We start from the raw sequence: 15536 nt of genomic DNA on the forward strand, positions 1-15536 counted from the left end.
TCCTGGGCTTGAAGGCCTTGCAAATACCTCCGGGAGTACTGCTGTGAGTCTTGAGGCAACTCAAACACGCCCTATGCAGGTTGCTTTTGGGCATATGGCTGCCACATTTTGAACAGTTTTTAAACCCTGGGGAGCCAGGCATCCCCTGGCGCTGAGGAGATTAAAGACCCACCTTGGCTCACTAGGTGCTAAGAGGAACTATTTACGTATGGAGATAACTATCTAAAGTATTTAGAACTAATTAAAATAATAAAGGCTACCAGCGAACTCTCAACAGCGCAGCAAGAAGGAACCGAGCAGGGGTGGGTCAGGTGGCGCATACATGGGCGGCCATGCAGGCACCACTCCAGGGGGCACCACACTGACCCCAGGGCTACCAGCTAGGGCAAAAAGCTTCTGGCAACGGGGCATGCACTCGGCACATGCCCAAATTGGAATGCACATGAGCAATCACTTCCTTGTTGCCTGGTTCTGATGAATGCTTAAAAATAAAAGGAAGATTTATTAAGTCATGGTTAATGTGGAAAAAGTAAACTACAAGAATCCTATCACCTTAAAACTAGTCAGCGTAAAGAGAAGGTGCAGTACTTGAAACCTTTTGAGTCTTCCTGTCAATTTTAATGGGTTTAGTCATATTTCTATTTTACCAAATTTCTCCTCTGCTCTAATGTTATGAAGAAGCCTGCACAAACAAGACTGACTATATGGTGGAAACAAAGGAACTGACCGTACAAAGTGCTGTCAAATGCACAAAGTAAAACTGAAAAGCAGAATACTGTTTTTGCTGCAGCTAGACTAATCTTAGGAGTTAGCTATAGCAACAGTAGATAAAACATTTTCACATAAAGCCAATTTAAGCTGAGTCCCTTTAAAAGAGCTGAAGTTAAAAAAAAAAAACAAAACATGAAACATTTTCATCCTTAGGTCATGAAAACTGTATTTCACTCAGCTTGACCAAGGAAAACAGCTTTGTCAGTTTCACTATAATTCTCTTCCCTATCACAATGCTGCCATTCCACGCAATGCAAGGAGCTGTTTCAATCTAAACTATCTCCACTGGATTTTTAATACATGTTTAGGAACACAGTTCTTCTAAGGGTCTTGAATTTTTCTGAACCCAGAACTGATATTTTTGGCCTAAATTATTGCATGTTCCTTTACAATAAAGAACCAATATTACGCGTCTTATCATGATGGAATTTCATTTAAACCAGCACCAAATATCGTCAAGCAAAAATAGTCTTTATTCAAATTTCATGGAAACAGGGATCACTGTACTTTTCAAGACAGGGAGAAATAAAATAAAAAAATTTAATATAAAACAAGGATATTGTCACAATACCAGAATATGGAATTCTACTTTTTATTCCCCTATGGGTTACTGCAGGTATCTGTTTCCTTGACTGTGCTATTCACAACTCTGTAAATCCAAAAATATGAAACAAAAAGTAGTATGAAACTTAAGACTTAGCACTTTCACTAAATGGCATACATCAAAGGGCATCAGTTCAAGGGCAAAACAGTTGAAGTCACCATACCTACCTATCAGTCATCATTCCAACCTTATAAACCCATCGAAGTACAAAGCTTCCTCTCTGTAAGGCTGGTCTTAGAAAACAAGGCAATTTTGGTGTTCTAGTGAGGATTGCGTTATACAGGTCAGCAAATGAGCCACGTAGCCTTGATCCAGAAAGCATTACAGAGAGGGATCCTTGTACTGAACAATTACAAACACACTATTCGGGTAGTTAAAAATGTACAGCATTGACATGTGTTCTACTTCAATCACTTGTGCTACAACTACCAAACATGTACAAAAGACTTTTCATATAGTTTCAAGTGTGGTTGCAGCGAGTTTAGGACCTCGAACGAGATCTTGATCTAGATCGGGAGGGTGATTTAGAGATAGACCTAGATCTAGACTTGGACCGGGACCTAGTTTTGGAAATTGATTTTGATCGGGAACGAGATTCTGATTTGACATTTGGTTTAGAATTTGACCTAGATCTGGATCGAGATTTGTGACTTTTGTCCATTTCCTCACCCTCATGTTTTACCTCCTTTATGTCAGATTCTTGCTTCAGATGCTCCTTTTCCTTGGACTCCGATCTGGATCTGGATCTAGACCTAGACCTAGACCTAGACCTGGACCTGGACCGCTCTTGGTCTTCCTTCTTTTTCTTCTTGCTGCTAGATTTGCTGTCTCGCTTGCTGCGCCTTTTGCTTTTCTCACTCTTGCTGCGGCTCCTGCTCCTACTTCTGCTGTCATCCCTACTTCTCTTCCGCCCTTTCCTTCTGTCCTTACTCTTACTACGACTCCTGCTCCTACTCTCCCCTCTGCTCTTGCTCCTGCTTCTAGCCTTGCTCTTCTCCCTCTCTTTACTCCTACTTTTCTCCTTACTCCTACTCCTCTTCATGCTCCCCTTCTCCTCCTCTGCTCTCTCCTTGCTTCCACTCCTGCTCCTACTTTTACTCTTACTCTTTTCCTTGCTCGGGCTCCTGCTCTTTGCTTTTGCATCATCATTGTTCTGGACAGCATCCTCTGCTTTGTCTTTACTTTTGCTCTGGGGCTTTTCTGCACTCCTGCTGCGGCTCCTACTTTTATCATCTTTACTGGGACTCCTGCTTTTTTCTTTTTGGCCTCTGCTACGGCTCTTGCTTCGACTACGGCTCTTGCTTCTGGAACGGGACCCAGACCTGAAAAAGTACAAGTGGATGGTGACATGTCAGGCTTTTGAACGTGGTTTGGATCTCATTTGCTGTTTTATTTAGTTAAAGCAACGGAGAGTTCCCATGCTGCAGTATTAGACTGATGCTTCTTATACTTTAGAATGTGCGCCCAGTTCTCTCCCACAAAAAACATACCTGGATCTTGATCTGCTCTTGGAATGGCTGCTTTTGCTACTGCCACTGCGGCTCCTGCTCTTACGAGAGTGTCTGCTTCGAGAGCGAGACCTGAAACAGGAGGAATTGGCATTAAATCACTCCAAGTCAACCAAAAAAGAAGCACTTTTGATCCTGGGTCCATGAAATCCTCATGTGACTAAAGAAGAGTGACAGCACATCAAAAACTCTCTCCCCCATTTTCAGACAGAAGAATCCCAAAGCATTTTACAGACTATAGATGGGGATGCTAGAAAAACATATCAACATTTTATTTCTATATCCTGGAAATGCTGCCACTTCTGGAATTGAACAGGGCTGCCATCCTGAAGCAGAAGTACAATGGTTTGTAGATGAGGGAAGCAAAGCCAAGCTCTTTCCAAATGAACTCAGGGAAATGTTTCCTGTACCCAACACTTCTCCAAGACACAAGATAGTCAAGACAAGGTTCATATCCCCTTCTCCTGTAAGGAATGCTATGGGGCTGATGAGACCATAAATGCCTGGGTCTTTCAACTAAACAGAGATTTCCACAAAAAAAGTGGAATATATTTTTCCAGGAGTAAAAACATCAAGTCTTGCCTGTAAATTACAGGGTCCAAGTTTCTTAAAGCATTTGACAAGGTTGTCTTACAAAATCCAACACTACTGACCTGTGGAGAGTTGGACATGAGGCTTTTCCGTTTGGGTGAAGCCCTCTTCTTGTGCCATATGAACACACAATGAAACTAGCCAAGAGCAGATGTCTCCCACAAGAGAAATGATTCCGTGGGAAATGTATGAATTTTCAAAGTGCAAAACTTTTACAAACACTGCTGTATATTTATTTCTGCTACTTCCATGCTTTCACACTGTGCTAAAGGGTACTAGAGTTTAGCCAAGAAGGCTATAGCACTGCAGTGTTGTCTGTGCAGTAGCTAGCCCAGTGGAGTTAGTGATAGGCGGCCTAGGTATGGTAAAACAAGCAGTTAAGGACTCTTCCATTGAGCACACCACCCATTGAGCAGTGACCCCATTTTCCTGAGTCATTTGTTTCCCACTGATTTGGTCTGTCACCAATAATTCTATTTACTGGGAGCCCAGCATACCTCTAAGGACCGCTGTATTGGCACGTGCTATTTAATTAGACCAGTGTTCTCAAACTGGGGTCCCACCAGGGAATTCCAAGTGGCCCACGGGCCCTGCTGATCTACTCTTCCCTTCTCCCCTTCCTTCTGTCACTCCCAGTGATCCCTGGGGCTAAGGCAGACTCAACTGCCCTGGTTCCGTGTGGCTCCCAGAAGTAGTCACCAGGAGCCTGAGGCCCCATGGCACGTGGGTGGCCAATAGTGCTCAGAGCACTAACCCTGCCCAAGTACAGCTGCCACTGACTGGGAACCATGACCAATGCAACCTGTGGGAGGCACAGCCTATGGGCGCAAGGGTAGCGCTTGGTACCTCATTGGCTGCTCATGCGCCTCCAGGGGCTGCAAGGACACAGGGGTCACTTTTTGGGAGCTGTGGTAAGTGCTATTAGCACAACAAACTCCTCCTTACAGCTCAAACTCTTCACCCCTACTCTCCCCGCCCCACCCAGAGAGCCTGCATCCCTAGTCAGAGCTCTCCCCTCCTCCCCACTCAGAGATCTCACCCACACCCAAACACCTTCCTGGAGCCTGCACCCCATGCTCCCTCCCAACCCTCTGTTCCAGGCCAGAGCCCCCACTTGAACCCTGAACTCCTCATCCCTGACCCCACCCCAAAGCTTGCACGTGCAACTGGAACCCTCATTCCCCAACCGCATCCCAATTCTTTGGCCCAGCCTGCTGAAAGTAAGCGTGGGTCGGGGAAAGCCAGCAACAGAGGGATCGGGCATGGAGCAAGTCAAGAGGAGGGTATGGGTGGAGGGCCAGGGCAGGAGGCCACTGACAAATTTTAAATCAAAATTGGGGTCTTTGGGTTGCTAAAATTTGAGAACCACTGGTTTCAGAGCTGTATTCTGAAAAGACATACCTCGAGTGGCTTCGGCTTCTGGAATAAGAGCGGCGCCGTCTGGATCCTGGCCTGTCTTCCACTAACCTAATCTTTCTGCCATTTACTTCTGTCCCATCCAGTTTTTCAAGGGCTCTTTTCATATCAGAATAGGATTTGAACTCAATCACACCTTCATTTTTTCTCCCTTTGTGTGCGTCGGCATATGTGACTTCGCCTGCCTGACGCATATAATCCTGGGAGGAAAGGACAAAACCATTGCCTTTGAATCCACAGATTTAGGGTTTCACACGGATTCTGTTGATTCTCCCTCACTGCTCAGTTCAGCTTTCTTTTAAGTGCAGAAAGTAGCATTGGGTGGCTTGTCTGAGATAAGTGGGGGAAGGGCAGATAGCTCACTTATGTACCAGTAACAAAGAGGTAGCCATGTTAGTCTGCACTCCAGCAAAACAAAGCAGAAGAAACATAGCACTTTAAAAACTAACAAAATGATTTCTTCGGTGATGAGCTTTCGTGGGACAGACCCACTTCTTCAGATTTAGTTCATTTGCAATACAGACTGACATTTAAAGAACAGAGGACCAAAATGAAAAAAAAAATGCAATAAAAACTGACAAATCAAATAGGATAGAAGAAAGGGGTGAGAAGTGGGAGGAGATTTTAATTATCCTGTCTGAGATAATTACAAGCATCAAAGGAAGGGAAGCAGCCCTTGTAATACGTGAGGTTCATACCACGTGTTAGTGTGTCAAATTTGAATATGAACTCCTAACTCAGAAATCTCTTGCTCTAATGTGTTGTTAAATTCTCTATGTTGCAGGACAACAGCTCTCAGGTCTTTAACAGAATGGCCCATTCCACTGAAGTGTTCACTGACACACTCATGTGTATTGAGTTTCTACATGCCTCCAGCTTCCAACTAGGGCACTCTACACGATCTATTGTTTACAGCCAGGCACTAAGGTATAATCACATTTGCTCCAATCCCTCAGACAGAGACAAACACCTAGAAGGCCTTTACTAGGCTTTCCTGAAACTATAATATCCAACTAAGGAAGCGAAGAAACAGACTGACAGAGCCAGATGTGTACCCAGAAGCCACTTGCTATAAGACAGGCCCAACAAGGCAAACAAGAGAACACCACTGGCCATCACATACAGCCCCCAGCTAAAGCCTCTCCAGCGCATCATCAGTGATCTGCAACCGTTCTGGACAATGATCCTTCACTCTCACAGACCTTGGGAGGCAGGCCTGTCCTCGCCTACAGACAGCCTGACAACCTTAAACAAATTCTCACCAGCAACTATAGACCACAACACAGTAACTCTAAACCTGGAACCAATCCCTGCAAAAAACCTCACTGTCAACTCTGCTCACATATCTACAACCAAACGACATCATCACAGGACCTAACATCAACCACACGATCAGGGGCTCTTTCACCTGCACATCTACGAATACAATATATGCCATCATGTGCCAGCAACACCCCACTGCAATTTACACTGGCCGAATTGGACAGTCTCTATGTAAAAGAATAAATGGATATAAATCAGACATCAAGAACGGTAACATACAAAAACCTGTAGGAGAACACTTCAATCTCCCTGGATACTCAATAACAGATTTAAAAGTAGAAGTCCTACAACAAAAAAATTTCAAAAATAAAATGGAAAGAGAAATTTCTGAGTTGCAATTCGTTTGCAAATTTGACTCCATCAACCAAGGAGTGGTTGGCCCATTACAAAAGCAGTTTCTCTGTTCCACATTAGTATCTGACAATGGGCCACATCCAGCGATGAACTGACTTGTTTTGTCCTCTCTTGATGGTCACTACTCCACATTAACTGCTGATAATGGGCCATTTCCAGACTGAACAGACCTTATCAGCTCTGGCCCTCCCCTTTACCGAGACCCCCTCTTTAAATCCTCCTCTGAAACCCCCCACTCATGCATCTGATGAAGCGGTCTTTGCCCACTAAAGCTTATGGTCCAAAATATCTGTTAGATTATAAGGTGCCACAGGACTTCTTGTTGGTTTTGAGTCTGAGGTCTGCTCCGTGTCCCATTTATTCTTTGGTGAAGGTTTTGCCCATTCTGTTCGACGTACATAGCGTCCGGGCATTGTTGGCACATAATAGCATATATAATGTTGCTGGAAGTGCATGAGAATAAATGTGTGGAAAAAGTTGGCAGTGGGGTTTGTTGCAAGGAAAAGTTCCAGGATTCGTATTACTGTGGTGTAGCCTGTGAATGCCAGTGAGAATCTTTCAAGTTAGGAGGTTGTCTATAGCAAGGAACAAGCCTGTCACCTAGAGCCTTCTGAGTTAGAGTACATATTCAAATTTGACACATTAACATCAAGTACCTCATGCATTACAAGGACTTCTTCCCTTCCTTTGATGCTCGTAATTAACATCCCCGCCACTTCTCACTCCCTTCCTTCTATCCTATTTCATTTGTCAGTTTTTATTGCAATTTTTTCCCCCTTTTGGTCCTCTGTACTTTTAAATGTCAGTCTGTATTGGAAATGAAATTGATCTGAAGAAGTGGGTCTGTCCCAGGAAAGTTCATCACTGAATAAATCATTATGAACCAGCTTAGTCCTAATTAATACTGCTGCAGGTTCTTGCAATTGTGCTCAAAAGACCACACAGAACAAATACAACCAATCAGCAAGGACTATGGGATGTTAGCAGAAATTTGATGAAAAGTAGGTTTTTGCAGGAGCAGGTCTAGATTTCTGACCAGGCCAATTAAAGACATTGCAGCAGGAATTCTGAGGAAATTATTTAACAGGAGTGACCTGGATGCAGTAAAATATGCTCTGGTTTGAAGCAAGTATCCTCTTACTGAGGCGATTTAAAAACAAAAGAGTTGCATTCTTTTTACCGTTATGTTTAACAAGCCCAGTTTTTTAAAAAACTGGGAACTAGTAGCAAGTGACGGAAGCCCTGTGACAAAACAGGGCTAGCACAGGCAGTGCATGCTTCCCTTCACCCACCTGCACAGCTAGTGCGCTTCAGACTTGTCCGGCAGGCCCCCATTTTCTGAGAGAGAGAGAAGTTCAGTCTCAACTCATTCACTCCCGGGCTTCTCTTCAGCTGCTAAATATGGTGCACTTTGGTTTATCAAGACCACACGGATGCTGCCTCACCTCAAACACCCTGTCAGATGGTGCTGACTTTCAATCAGCACTGATACACGCTGCTGTTTGTGCGAGAGGCCAGAATCACTTTCAGTTCTTGAGTCAGACTCCTGTCTTGAGATGCTTTAGTGCTACTCAAATCCTACCAACTCCCTGAAACCAAAATCCAGCCCAGGATGACTCCATTACCTGCTCCAATTGCTTCCTCTATATTTTTTTAAATAAGCTACTGGTGGTTTAAAGTGGTCTCAACACAAAGTGCTATCTAAACTAAACTTAAGTGACAGGTCTAGTAAATTAAAGTTTTCACGGAACAATAAACAGTTGATTATATGCTTTATATTTGAACTATAAACTAATTCAGCTTCAAAACACAGCAGTGTTGTAAATCAGTATTATCTCAATTTTACCAATAGAGAAACTAAGGCAAACGAATTAAGCAACTTGTCCAAGGGTGCCCACAGAAGAGAAAGGACTGTTTCTCTGGCACTCCTGGCTCCCACTTTGATCCATTTGCAAGTTTTCAGCACGTAATAACATGAATTACTGGTGACTGAATGAGAAAAGTACAAAATTAAGAGTCACCCAAGGAGCAAACAAATGTTTTTTAAACTATTCACAGCTGGCAGGACAGCTGATCATACTAATAAAATTAATCCCTTACACAACTGGAGCCATAAGCCCCTACAGGAGGAGATTTTACACACATACAAATCATAATCACCACATGCTATGGTCTATACTTAGAGAGTTACCTAAGTCTCTTTTCCAGAGAGTCATTCTCACATCTTAATTTCTGAGAATTTTTAAATTTTCAACTGAAATTTTGTCTGATTGCTCTCAGTCTGGAAGAGAACTTTTCCAGAAGTTTCCTCAGAAATGGGTGAATTGTTCTCATATGAAAACATGTAGTGTGTTAGCTAAGGGTTAGAACTTTTTTCAAGTACTACCAGTACCTCATTCTTGACTCCCCGCAGCCCCTCTACTCTGATTTGCTCACCTTCATCATTTTTTTTCTGATCTGTCTACCTTAATTACTATTTTTGGTTCTCTATGCCTTAAATATTGAGTCTGTTCTGGTATGGCTATGGTCTGAAGAAGTGGGCCTGTCCCACAAAAGCTCACCTAATAAATTATTTTGTTAGTCTTTAAAGTGTTACTTTACTGCTCTTTTGTTTTTACCAGCACCTCAGAAGTTGATGGAGAAAAGTTCCACTTTGATAGGACTCAGTTCCAAGGTCACAGATGAGCCTTTCGTCGATCTGACAAAAGCCTAATTCGACTAGGCAGAGTTTTAAAAAGGTAAGGTTGTTTTCTTCTTAATGTATGTGCACAGGCTTGAGTTAAATGACAATACTAATTTTCTTCAAGTCCATTTACAACATACATGCATATATATGTAAATGAAGCGGAATGGCTGAAGATTCCATATGACAACACATCACTTTTGAATACATGTATGTGTATATGTGGACTAAAACACGTGTTCTCAAGTGTAGGTATGAATGGGTATTTGCACTTACAAGAAGAAAGTGAGTGCTTCTGAAAGAGTCAAATAATTCCAGTGCAGAGCACACGTTTGCAGTGGTTCTAAATCGCGTTCTCTCTCAAGAAGCAATGCTTAGTTGGTGCAACAGACATGCAGTCACTCAAAATTCCCTTGGCTTCACAATCACTATGTTATTTACATCCTTTCTGATCTTCAACTCAGGCAGAGTAAAGAAACAGGTCCCCTACCTTCAAATCCTGCCAACTGCAACGGCTTGACAGATTTTCCACAATCAATCTGTACTCTGTACGGGTGGGAGGACCGTACTTATCTCTTCCACTTCTTCTATAACCATATCCACCTTTAGGAGGTGACAAGCAGACAGTAATACTTCAGCTAGGGAAATCGAGTGGCTTACTCTACCCCCAGAAAAATAAACCATTTTGCCCAACACGTCAGCAAATATATTTAATCTTTGTCCCCCCACCCTTTAGCCTAAACTATATTCTCTTTGTTTAAAACATAAAATTACAGACATAGAACATTTAAAAAAAAAAACTACATTTACTACCCCATAATTACAAAGATGTATAATAATTAAAGTTACAATTAACATGCAATTAAATTTAAGTTATTAAATTTAAGTTATTAAAAATTAACTTTTGAAACAAGAAACCAAATCACTAAAGCCAGTTTACTAATGTTACTTACATTGATTAAAGGTTTTCTGAATATCTGACATGAATAAAGATTTTCAGGCACCTATTTCAGTTTAATCTCATCTGTTTCTAACCCTTGGGATCCTCACCACCCAGGTCTAATGGGAAAAGGTTGCGGTCGTCACATGGCTTCCTTTTTTGGTCAGCCAAGGGCCACAAAGGTCAAAGAGCCACTCATGGAAAGGTAACCCAAGGTCAGCAAATGGAACAGGCAGTCATCTTAGCCTCAAAAGGACTCTTTTAATTAAAACATTGAGGTCTTTGTTAAGTCTATGTTAAACAATCACATTACAAATACAAAAATACTTACAACAAACAAATTAATAGTACAAGAAATTGTATTCAAACATTTATTAATCAGTTAATTAAGTAAATTAAAATAAGTTCATACAATTAGCAAATTGATAAACTGTCAAATAAATATGTACATTAAAATTACAAAAAAATTCAAACTTCATATCATTACTGTAGTTTAAAAATTACTGGTTTTAAAGTGTAATATCATAATAAAAAAGTCACTGAGATACAAATGCATTTTAGTGCTTACTGCGTCCAGAACCATAACTGCTGTCACGTCGGGGGCCCCTGGCATGTTCAACGATAACTCGTTCCCCACAAAGGTCTTTACCATTTAGCTCATAAACAGCATCATCTGCATCACGCAGATCATCAAACTCAACAAAGCCGTACCTAGGAGACAAATGCAACTTAGGCAAAGCTGCATGACTAAAGATACTGCTATTCACCAAGAGCAATTCGTATCACACATGTACTTTTGGTGCTGATAGAGCCTGGATCCCTAATGACCCATCAGTAGCCAATTCTTCAGGACCAAAGGCAGGGAAATTTTAGCCAAGGGTCCCAGGCCACAGAACATGCTCTCCAATTTGTTGACCTACAAAGCCTTGTGCTATACTTTTCTTTCATGATTTACTACAGTAAAATAGGGCTATCTGGTGGATCTGGCGAAACAGAATTAGTTTATTACAAGACCTGGGTTCCATTCTCAGTTTTGTCACAGGCTTAGCTAGAAGTTAGGTAATCTCTCAGGCTCCTCACTCTTTAACCACAGTGTCACCCAAATCAGTGTTTGCAAATAGCTTTGGCTCCTCAGATAGATGGTACTACAAGACAGTGAAGTATTAAGGCATGCTAGGGAAGGGAGTTTATCAGGGAAGCTGGTTAACGTTACTCTCTGCTGGAAGCAGCACTGAGGTCTCTAAGGGCAGGTCTACACTATGTCTTAAAGTCAATCCTAGATACACAATTCCACCTATAGTAATTGTATAGCTGGAATCGCCGTATCTAAGATCAACCTATCTGGCTGTCCTCGCTGAAGGAGGTTGATCCTCCTACCGACCTCCCTTGCTCCTCATGAAAATGAGCACAGGGATCGACTGTCAACCCCTGATAGTTCACCCCCACTGAGCATGTGAAATTAAACCCCCAGTGATCAACCCTGACTGGGTTGATCACCTGGTAAGTGTAAATGTACTGTAAGTAACGTGACCAGATGTTATTGCAATGGGGTTGGATGAGTAAGTTAGCCTTGCATTAAAGAGCTTCCCTTAAAGTCACCACTCAAACTGTTCTAGCAAGCCCCCTAGAAATTAACATTTAATATGAAAAAAACCAACATACATGAATATGATATGTATGGCCCAATCCTGCAAATGCTGCATGTGTGGGAGTCCCATATCCTGAAATGGGAAGCTGCAGCCTTATGGTGTTTTGTTAGTCATAGGTATCTTTAAATAGAGACCCTGCAAAATCTTCCACAAAAATACACCCATGCAAAATTCCAGGGGGGTCAAAGGCTAATCATAGGCAAAGTAGTCTGTGTAAATCTGACTGCAGTCAGGCCCTTGGCTTGCGCTTCAAATAAAAACTGTACCAGCTTTGCTCAGAGTTCAGGACACACACGAGGAGATAGGAGATGGAAGATGTCAATTAGGAAGTGATTCTTAAAACTAAAGACTAATTTGTGCGGGCATTTCTGAACACACTGTTAATTACTGCAAGACAACAACAATACAGGAGCAACACCCAAGTGTGGAAACCATTTACTGCTCTGATTTAAAGGTGAATTGAAAAGCATCTGAAAATTTTTGGCATTACCAAGTGTTGAGACTCAGGAAATCTAAATCTGTAAGTGGTCCAATCTTCAGGAGGTGCCACTGAGATCAATCAAAAGGTCAAGCTGCTAACAGTTACCCTGTCACTTATATTTGAAAATTGTGGGTGTGGATTTTTTAAAAATGTAGGCTGATCTTACAGTTTATAAAAGAAAGGTAAGCATTACATCTACGCATGTTAAAATCTGAAGTTCTGATAAAAACATTCTTGTTTAAAAAACAAAAGAAAAAGAGTGCTCTTATTGTTTTGCCAAGCATAAATATAACCTAATTTTATAAATGGAAAAACTAAGGCAATGAGATAACATACCCAGGGTCACGTAGCAACAAAGTTGGGAAAATCACTCAGGTCTCCTGACCATCTAAGTAGTAACGATAACGGATATTTTACAAATACAAATAAATCCCAATTATCTAAATGGCTGGGGCGGGGGCAGTGGGGGGAAACATACCAGACTGCAGACAGACAATCTAGGTTCAGATAATCAGAGTTCACCTGCACTTGAAATCCATTTCTCCTTCACTTACCTTCCAAGACCCAAGTTCAGGCTTCAGAGTGTCCCCCTGCAATAGCTGATGGCATCACAGCCGTACGGGGAGCCCCGTTTCAGCTGGCGGCAACATCTCTGGCTGCTGTAGGGCAAACAGAATCCTGAACTCAGGTCTAAGCAGGCAAGTAAAGGAGGAAATGGTTTTATACATATATGCAATTTTACATACACAAATTCTGATTTCTTAGTTTGGGTCATTTAGTTCATAATTTGTTTATTTCCTCCTTTAATACCTATTTAACACTAGAATATCTTTACTATGCAAACATGAAACATTCTGATTAAATATTTAACATGAACATTCTTGTCTGGCCACTGCAAGTATCACAATAGCTGTATTTTCATGCAAATGCTGGTCTCATAAGAGGGACAACGTGTTCAGATATACCTTGAAACTCTTTAATCACAGCAGTAAGTACATCCATGAAATTGATCAATCGAACTTTACTTTGTCATTACCTTTTCTGTTTGCAGATATATAGCTATATCCTCTTACATTGGCATAAGACCTCAATTATTTTGTAGCACTACAATTACAGTTAACTCCATCCCTTGATTAGGCATCTCCCTAGGTGCCAGGAATATCACACACAGTTTTTGAGACAAGAAATGAACAGTATTTTTATTGAAAGTTCAGAAGTGTGGTGGGAATTTCATGTCCTAATGCCACTTCAACAAATCTACTTTTTCCAAGAGTGCCCCAGGATCTTTTAGATGATGATTATTCAACTTATTCATACCAAAACAAGGCACCTCCAGCAGCACCGTAAAAATCTAACACTTGGCTGGAGCATGGGTTTAGGACTGGAGAATGCAGCTGCCTATGAAGTTACTGACCTCACCTTCTATAGAACCCGAATTCTCCTTGAAATTTTCCCACATAAGGTACGACCAGGACAAGCCCTGCTTCATGGGATCTGAGAAGTATCATTTTACTCCTGCTCTCCTCATGCCCCCAGAAGAATGCTTTAGTATTTGTCCTGTACATCAAATAAATACAAGATCAACAGCATGTGACATGCAAGCAACCCTAAAATAAACATGTGATAAATAAGAGGAAAAATGAGTAAGGGAAATAAGTTTTCTGGAGAAAACTTTCAAGGGTTTAAGTCAATGGGGGAGGCTACTGTTTCTAAAGAACATTAAATTCAAATTACATAATAGAGAGAGTAATATTGACCTACCTCCCTTAAAATATACATACCACACCACATGGTTTTAAAACCATGAACTACGAATACCTAGTTTCACACAACAAAAAACATAGCTATGGATGCAGCCGACAATAGTAAATGATCTGCTGTTATAGAATAGTAGTACAAGTAAACCTTCTTTTAAACGTCTGCTCTTATTGCTTCAGATGTGCCATAAAACTAGGCAGTAAAAGTGTCAACGCCCTCTACTTCACATTGTGTGAAGCATCACCATCATGCACCTGATGAAGTGGGTCTCTACCCATGAAAGCTTATGCTCCAAAATACCTGTTAGTCTATAAGGTGCCACAGGACTTCTTGTTCACCATTTTACTGTTCACGTATCAGAAACGGAAAAAAACCCACCAAAGCATGCACCCCTATCTCTAGCCAATTTAAACAGATTAGACTACCTGAAATAGCTTTTTATTAAAGCTGAAGAAAGAGGGGATTTTTTTTAAGTTCCCAAATCATAACAGGAAATTGACTCTACTCAGCCATTCCCTGATCTACATGATGCTTTGGGGACACTGGATTCATACTATTCTTGACCAGGACTGGAAATGGATACTGATGTTAGCCCTGACCTCGCTTGTGCCAGTTAAGTGTCACTAGAGCAAATAACATAGCACTTTGCTCAGTAACGTACTGTTGGGCCCATATACTGCTCTCCATACAACAGTATACTGAACACCCATTTCTGAGACACAAACAATGTGTCAACAAGTTTTCCTGGCACTTGTGAACGGATCCCCCTGGAGCCCAACAGACTGAAATCTAGTAGAGATCTAAAAAATCACATACTTCAGATGGTCTTCTCACTGCCAGTTTGTACTAGAATGTCACTAACTTCAATGGAGTTGTGTGGGTCTACACCAGGATTCATATGTGCCTGTAGTCAACTATGACTTAGTGGCTAGGTAGGTTGCTTAGTGTTTCATTTCACCTTAATGAGATTCTAAATAGAGTAAGAAAACCTAGCTACAGTATCATCTTCCTTCTTTCCAGTCAAAGCACGGTGTCAGTTTGCATGTTACCCTAATCCAGACTAAGAACTCCCTAAACAACTTCTTGTAGACACAGCCCTAGGAAACACCTGTAGCAAAACCAGTTTCACATGAGCTAAGTGATGAGTTATATATTACTTGCTCTGGTGGTAGCAATTAACTGGCACAGGTAAGGTCAGGTCAAATATCAGTATTCTTGACAGAAATACTCAAATTACAGCTTTAGATTTTCTTGCAGTTACTTTCTAAATATGATGACATGAGAGTTAATCCAATGAATTCAACTAGCAGAAAGCTATTCCAGGGATTTACAAGGGTTCTGTGAGATGATGGATCAGTCATGCTGAAATGCTGCTTACAGTAAGAACACGGAGTGCTCATGGAAAGCTTTATTATAGCACCCATTTGAATGAGAGTGCTAGTTAATGTTAAAGACAGT

The 15536-nt window shown here is 41.5% G+C and overlaps 1 protein-coding gene across 3 annotated transcripts in view; it reads right to left on the reverse strand.

Annotated features, from left to right (window-relative positions):
• Nucleotides 1-1192: 1192 nt before the first annotated feature.
• SRSF4 (serine and arginine rich splicing factor 4) overlaps nucleotides 1193-15536 on the reverse strand; it is a 28676-nt gene continuing 14332 nt past the window's right edge. Inside the window, exons 2-7 of one of the 3 annotated variants that reach the window (XM_074976402.1) lie at nucleotides 13740-13877; nucleotides 10759-10901; nucleotides 9741-9853; nucleotides 4876-5090; nucleotides 2866-2955; nucleotides 1193-2697 (exon numbers count right to left, since the gene is read on the reverse strand). In XM_074976402.1, the coding sequence (XP_074832503.1) occupies nucleotides 1857-2697; nucleotides 2866-2955; nucleotides 4876-5090; nucleotides 9741-9853; nucleotides 10759-10901; nucleotides 13740-13877 (1540 nt within the window). In that variant the 3' untranslated portion in view covers nucleotides 1193-1856. The remainder of the gene's footprint in view (nucleotides 2698-2865; nucleotides 2956-4875; nucleotides 5091-9740; nucleotides 9854-10758; nucleotides 10902-13739; nucleotides 13878-15536) is intronic. The other 2 variants (XM_074976405.1, XM_074976403.1) reach the window with 2 other exon arrangements.

The sequence above is a fragment of the Carettochelys insculpta genome, chromosome 24 (assembly GCF_033958435.1).
Source record: "Carettochelys insculpta isolate YL-2023 chromosome 24, ASM3395843v1, whole genome shotgun sequence".
NCBI lineage: Eukaryota > Metazoa > Chordata > Testudines > Carettochelyidae > Carettochelys > Carettochelys insculpta.